General features: G+C 35.8%; 1 protein-coding gene across 1 annotated transcript; it reads right to left on the bottom strand.

Moving 5' to 3' along the window:
- Positions 1 to 5,988: 5,988 nt before the first annotated feature.
- Positions 5,989 to 6,953, bottom strand: LOC116175157. Its single transcript, XM_031493272.1, has 3 exons — positions 6,793 to 6,953; positions 6,539 to 6,741; positions 5,989 to 6,481 (listed from the first exon to the last, which is right to left on the bottom strand). The coding sequence occupies exons 1-3, from the start codon at positions 6,869 to 6,871 to the stop codon at positions 6,212 to 6,214; spliced, it is 552 nt and encodes a 183-aa protein (XP_031349132.1). The 5' UTR covers positions 6,872 to 6,953; the 3' UTR covers positions 5,989 to 6,211.
- Between the last annotated feature and the right edge of the window lie 755 nt (positions 6,954 to 7,708).

Here is a 7,708-nt window from a genome sequence, read left to right on the forward strand (position 1 = left end):
TACGCGAAGATTAAGTTGTTTATTCCCATGAGGGAATCCTAGCGAAAGGGTTTTTACTACACAAAGATATTGTTGGACTAAATATTATGAAACGACCTTCGCATTTGTGGTTCTATATCTAGAGGATGTATGTTATCTGCAGGTCGTACTACTTCAAGTAATTTTAACGATTTTACAATAATAGGAGATTTTAGAGAATGTGGCGTAAGAGCCAATGGCGATTTTGATATTGTAGGTATGTGTCCAAAGGGGCAGATCATTTAAATACTTACCTTTACGAATTGACCTTTGGAACTTGTTTCCACACTTTTTGACATTTCATTCCAATGGACTAGTCTTCGTCTCACAAATGCATTTCTAATTTGTAAAGCTCAACAATTCGTTTCTGTTGGATAGCCAATGCATTTTCAATTTTCATGCATTTAGATTTTAGTTGCGGAAATAAAAATATACTTTAATTCCCCTGTTTCATGTAATCTTAAGATAAGCTGAGAAGGTCAGCTCAATATATCTCATTGACGTTTTGCAACAGTAGGACGTTAAAACGCTAAAGAAAGATAAATTTAGCAATGTCTACTGGTATAAATAGCGTACAATAAAAGGGGATTCCACATTCCCAGAATAATGTATCAGTATTCTCTTGTCATACGGGTTATAACTGGAAGGACTATCATAAGTACATTAATTCTGTGATTAACGTACACGGTCAACAATAACAAACGATTTTTCTTCAATTGGATATCTGAATTTTACTACTTTTGCGAAAAAATGGTCTCAAAGCACCGTTTCAATCACCCTTTGTGAGTACGCTCTTCCGACAATCCGTTCTTGAGGTATAAGGGAATATAACCGATCACGATAAGAGGTCGAGACGGAGGGCTAATAATATAATGTGTTTACCCCCCCCCCCCCCCATTTTCGAAAGGCCGGAGTGGGTGCGGATGGACGGACGGACAAAACGCAAACAATAGCACATTTTTTTAATTCTTAAAAAATCTGCTAAAATAATTGATGTATCAAATTTGAAACATTAATCACAGAACTTGAGAGAGAAAATACAAAATACGAGAAAAAAATTACAACTTTGCCACCCTGTATAACGAAAACGGCGGTTTTTAGACGAAATTTGGTTAATTGAAGGCACAGTTGCCAATTTTAGTACTGAATAAGAGTAAGAAATTTAAAATATCTACAATCGTTTTGAAAATAACGCAATTTTAATTTTATTATTTCTAATTAACCACATTATTTTGACACTTTTTAATAGAGATTTCGAATATGGCATCCCGTTTTTAATAACTTTCGAGATAACAGAGAAACACGTGGCAACTTTAGTTTTTCTTATGGGTGCCATTTTGAATTTTGACATTTTGAGATAACGTCTTTTTTTTATTCACAACGAAATATCACACATGATGGTTCAGTATCACATTTTCCTTAAAAATACAGTCTTTAATTTTTTGGAAAGAGTGTTTTAGAAAAACAAAACGTTCTTTTGTTGTGAACAAATAGTATTTAAGTATGGAGAACGGTAAGGGATTTTTACCGTTCGAAGACAATTGTTTGGAGGAGGAGCGAAGCGACGACTCCAATTATTGTCTGAGAACGGTAACCCTTAACGTTCGACGTGCTTATAACATTTTTTGCGCGACCGAAATTAAAATTATGCAACCAATATCAATATGCACTAAGACAGTGTTTCCCAAATAGTGGTCCGCGGACCCCCGGGGGTCCGCGATATGTTTTTCGGGGGTCCACGAACCGTCCGAACGCACGATATTTTTGCTTTTTTAAATGGATTGAATCTACAATTACAGGGCAAAAGTATAAATGTTTTTAAGACTGAAGAAAAAATAGAAGCCACCATACAAAAATTTGGGCCAACCGTGTGGAACAATCATCTTTAAGTACCTACATTTCCGCCTTTAGATTCGTTTTTGAAATCCGAAGAAGAAATTTTGCCACAAGAGGTTCAACTTATAACTTATGAGCATTTGCGGAATATAGTTATAAGTTTTCGTGAATATTTTCCGGCGCCAAATAATGAAAACTGCTGGATTAGAAATCCGTTCGCTACCTCCAGAATTGAAGAAAACGCTAGTCTTACAGAAAAACAACAAGATCAGCTCGTCGACCTGTCTTGTAGCAGTTCTAAAAAAGATATTTTTAACGACAACAATTTAATTCAGTTTTGGATTAAAGTTAATTCTGATTACAACGAGCTATCCGAAAAGGCTATGAAACATTTGAGTCCTTTTTGCACGACGTATTTATGTGAACAGGCTTTCTCTGTATACGTTCTTTTAAAATCAAAACAAAGAAATCTACTGGATGTTGCTTCAGATATAAGGTTAAAAATTTCAAATATTAGACCTGATTTACAAAAAATTAGGCAGTAAAAACCAGTGTTCCATTCTTCTCATTAAAATCTGAAACTGTTAAATTTGTAAGTTTTATAATGTATTGATTATATTTTCTTTTATTTTTTATTATTCATAAATTTTCTATTAATTATTATTTACAAATGACATATTTAAAAAATGCAATAGTTGCTTTATTTTTTATTGAAACTGTTTCTGGGGGTCCTCATGATACTAGTGTCTAATTTTGGGGGTCCGCAATTTCGTGACATTTGGGAAACACTGCACTAAGAAATTAACGAGCAGAATAAATCGAAATGATCGAAGTGGTATGGTGTACATCACTAGATAACCAGTTTATTTGTCAAAATTGAAATTAATAATTTCATAAAAATGTGCATGTGTCTGATGTAGTTTACTAGCTTTGCAAATCCTTTATGACTTTATGAGCGTCTTGCTATAGGAAACAACAGCACAAATTGTACGTTTAATGTACCTAACAATAATTAAAGATTAAATGTAATGTAAGACTGTTGATTTTTAAAAAGGCGTCGGTAAGTATTTTTGCTGTTCTGTTTTTAGATCGGTAAGTAATTTTGGCGTCGTCGTAATCATAGCAACTGGTAAATTCTACGTACTGTCATGGAAACACCCATGGTAAATAGTCAGAAATGACCGATCGCGCAAAAAGGTAATATTTGAATAGGACGAAACTCTAGTGATAAGTCAAAATTGAAGAGCCACCATTAAAGTCTTAGCTTAGCCATTATTTGGGTATTTAGTTTCCAGTTCTTTGTCTCTTTTTGGGCACATACATGATACAATTGTTGCAATCAAAATCGCCATCGGCTTTTCCGACACATACTCTAAAATCTCCTTTGGTGTAAAATCGTTAAGGTTATTTGTAGAAAAAATCCTGGAGATAACATTACGTCAAGATATAAAACCACAAAATGTTAAAGGTCGTTTCACAATCTTTAGTGCAACAATAATTTTGTATAGTACCTAAAAACCCTTTAGCTAGGATTCCCTGGTGGGAATCACCAACTTAATGTTCGCATATAAATAAGTGCGATCATTGCGAACATTCATCAGTACATACACCAGCATCTCATAGAGGTTGATTGCAAAAGAAAATAACAAACGATGGTTAAACACGTTTTCAGTTTATTTTTGGTGGTTGCACTTGTTTCGCAAAGTATGGCCCAATTTTTTGGAGGTGGTGGTTTCTTACCGAGTGGTGGAATCGGTGGAATGGGCGGTTACAAGTATGGTCCGGCATGGGGTTCGGTATCAAGTAGTTACGATGGGCGAAGACTAGGTCCGGTGGATGTTGGTGGCGGTGCACACTTCAAGTTACCAAACGATGGATTTGCCGGAGCACGAGCATCTGTACAACCGGGAGTTGGCGGCACGAGCTCATTATATGGAAAGGTCAATATCTTCGATACACCTACGCATAGACTGGATGTACAAGGTCACCACGATCGTTTCTTGAACAGAGATTTGAAGCCCGTGGGACCAGCGATAAATGAAATTGGTGCAAATTATAAGCACGTAGGGGGCGCCACCGCGCATATAGGAGCTAGTAAGGTTGGTAGCGGTCCCATTCAAGGATCCCTCGGAGCTTCAGTGCCACTACTTTCTACTCCGCAAGGTGGAATTAACCTTGGGGTGCAGGGTGTTGCGGGTCAAGGAATGAAACCACAAGGCCAAATAGGTGTTGTTGGTGAAATCAAATTTTAGTTGAAATTTTTGACACCTAATTTATTGTTAATATAATATAAGTATGTACATATACGATATCTGTATACCTACTAGGTAATAAATTGTACAGTATTGAGACATGAACCCCTTAAAACCTTAGTGATCCCTACAACAAAAGACCCTAGTCGTTCAGGTGTTCATCCTGGAGAATGTGTTCTTTCTGATTGATTTTTCGTAAGCCGAATTTTACTAAATGTCATTAAAAGTACAATCTTTGAATTAAAGTTGTCACCAGAGATCTTTTACAATAGTGGTTTCACGGTTATATGCAAGTAATATGTAACTCGTAATTCTGTAATTTCTTGCAGTGTTTCTTTTATTAAAAATATTGAAGATGGAAATTTTAGAATCCTGGACCATCTCGAGACCAGATTAGAAATATCACCGGTATCCTTACAGGCCACTGGATGGTCAACTACATAACATTGGACCCTGTGAATATTCATTATACATATAGGTACAACACCTATATTTATTTATTGTTCTGCTTGACGCTTTAGAGATGCATAATTGGTCATTTTCTAATTGTGCGAGTCACTCTATAATTGGGTGCAAGCCGGTTGAAGGCCCAGAACAAGAGGGACAATAAATAAATAATTCTCTGTTTCTGTCTTTCTGTCTTCCTCTTAATCGAAAAAATTGTAAGTTGCCATAGATACACACAATTACCTACTACAAAATCTGTTCTAGACATAAAATATTGAAAAGCATCCTCTTCACTATTTATGAATGTATGTTTCATAAATCCACGTAAAAATCGTCAAAATGAGGCACCAACTTTATTATTTCCAGAGTGACCATAGTTAACTACGAATCTGATCTTCAGGTTGAAATATATCCATCAACGCTATGATGATGAAGTGTTCCCTAGTTAGGGTTTTTGTGTGTACTTTGTTGAATGCGTGCTCTGTTGCCAGCTACACATCTTTCCCATTTGTTGGCCGATTTATGGATCTACGCCGGTAACGACCTTCTTCTTCTGTCACAGCCTTTCATCGAGCCATTCTTTTACTATTTCGTATATCGGAACGCTGGAAATGAGAAAATTTTGATGAGTAAGCACCATGGATGGATCTTCTCAAATGAGCTTCCAACACATTGATTGATGATTTACCTCTGATTCTGTGGAAACGGCTTGTTGGCTAAAGCTCAATCGTTCTAGAAGTTGTCTTTAATTCCACCTTTTTGGTGGTTTTCCGTATTCCTTTTGCCATATACAGTTTCAAAACACCGAAACCATCCTTTATACGTAGGTATATAGCGATGGATCATGTTCACCATAAGCTCCACAACAAAATGGTGTGACGTTTCTCAATTTTAAGCTTTCGGAACGAATTTTGCCATCTCCCATTTATTTTATTATCAGATCCGTATTAGTTCACAAATACAGTTGATAACAACGTACACGTCCTTCACATTTTCTTTCAAATTGAAAAAAATGTACCTCTCAAGTATTATATGTTTAAATATAATTACGTTTGGGGAACAAAAAATTAAACTTAAAATAACTTTTTTTATTATTATTTCACAATCACATGAATTGAACAAGAATTAAGCTTAGAATAATATTACGATGCTATGAGTAGTTACCAGACCGAAGTCTATAGTAGTACTTGTATTTTGTTTCCCATGCATTCCTATTTATGACTACCTTAAGCTATCCTAGGGTTAAATGTTACATCCCATAATTGATACAGAAATAAAGTTAAAAGATATTGCTAACTAACTTCTGCCCTTAAACAATTAACTCAATGATAATCTATTTCATTCACATTCACATTTTAAGGGTGACGTGTAACCTTTCCCTTTAAGAAAATAAGTCAAATGAAGTCTAAAGTTTTAGGGGTATCGTTAGATAACCTTTTCGTCTGAGGACTAAATGATTGCATTTAACGAATTACTTAATATTATTCTACTGGAGTAATAGCCAAATGGACATTGACGTAATTATATTTTAGAATACTAATCGTAACTGCTATCTAATTAAACTCTAGTTTAACTAATATAATCAAATATTGACATAGTTTTATGCGACAAAGCAACTTTTTGAGCCAAAAGCACTACTTATGTAAGTATATTTCAATTCACAAACCCTGACAGTCAAACGCTAAAATTTGATAAGACACAAAAATTACCGGAAGCCCATTATATGGTATGGCTAAACCTTGAGCCTGTGGTCTATCAGTATTAACCTTTCCAATAATCACTTCAGATTGATAATATACACGTCCAATGTGCAGAAAATAATTAACTTCGGAACCGCCATTGACTAAGTGACAGTTAGCCAATTTGTATGTCTCTCCTACTGTTGTTGGAATCCATCTAAACTTATGTTGTTCATTACTGCATAGTATCTATGAATAGGCGAAATATGTTACCCCCAAAGGTGTTTTTGGTATCGTATAACTTACCTTAATATTTTTATCAGTTTGTATGGCAGAAACGTGCCTGGTACTGGTGGCATTTGGCGAACCGCGTATTATAGTGGCGGGTAATAGCTCAAGATCTAGTCCGTAAACTTGTCCGATATAAGTTGGGTTACCAGCTCTATCTCTACCTCCGGCAACTGCATCGGATGGGATCTGTCCGTTTGAAAATTCTCTCCAATAATATCCTAAGATGTTTCGGTCGTATAGTCCGTCGCATTGTCAAGATGGGAACTTACCAGAAGGTTGAAAATAGACACTTTGTGTTAGTACTGCTACCGCGTATGTGCAAAGAAAAATGATAACCCTGGTCGCCATGTTAACTAATGCGTGGAATGGCAAGAAGACTCTGCTTTTATTAGCAGCACAGGGTCGTCAACAGTTTGAGATAGTTTGTGACATCCTTATCTTATTTGCTTTAAGATATTCACCTGCTCGGCGGTTTTTCCATATTTAGAGGATGTGCGGTTAACAGACTATCAAATATTAGTCGAATGTCTCATTTCCGAGCGTATAGGTACTTTTGCAAACATTGCCACCAATCACCATAGAAACAGATTAAGGCCAGTTTTTCATGTTTGAGTTAATCTTAATTGACAGTTAAGTTCCATGGCTACTAATGTTCACCGAGGTTATCTATCCGATGTTGATAAAGTTCAAAAATTTGATAAGATTTGGGGTTGTTAATATTAAATAATGTATGACTGTTTTTTCCAGCTGTGGAGACAACTTGTTCAAGCATGGCCTAAATAAACAGCACAAATGTTTATACCGACGTTCTAGATTGTAAATTAAGCTGTCACCACTAGTTTATTATGAGAATAAGCGGTTACTAAGGTACCATTTTCCAATTAAAGGCGCTGAAGGTCTTACCAGCAAATTTCCTGTTATCCTTATTTATTAGGTGATTTTACCAAAAATGCTACAAGTATAATATGTGTTCACTATTTTACGTTGTGTTGTGAAACCAACAAATAGGAGACAGTACACACAAAAGTGTATAATATCCCAGGTCTCGCCGAGAAGCGACGCGACGGCGCAACTCAATACCAAAAATCAAAACTATAAGTGAAACCCATGGTACATTACCGTGTAAGTCGCTCTAAGTATCGGCCAGCATAAATAATACGCAAGAAATGGGGAGAATGAAATTTA

Source organism: Photinus pyralis, unplaced genomic scaffold, assembly GCF_008802855.1.
Source record: "Photinus pyralis isolate 1611_PpyrPB1 unplaced genomic scaffold, Ppyr1.3 Ppyr1.4_LG6, whole genome shotgun sequence".
In the NCBI taxonomy this organism is placed as follows: Eukaryota; Metazoa; Arthropoda; class Insecta; order Coleoptera; family Lampyridae; genus Photinus; species Photinus pyralis.

Coding starts and splice junctions, on each gene's coding strand:
- LOC116175157 (XM_031493272.1), bottom strand. CDS start 6,871: ATGGCGACCAGGGTTATCATTTTTCTTTGCACATACGCGGTAGCAGTA. Junction 6,742..6,792: donor TGTCTATTTTCAACCTTCTG/GTAAGTTCCCAT, acceptor GAAACATCTTAG/GATATTATTGGAGAGAATTT. Junction 6,482..6,538: donor AAACTGATAAAAATATTAAG/GTAAGTTATACG, acceptor GCCTATTCATAG/ATACTATGCAGTAATGAACA.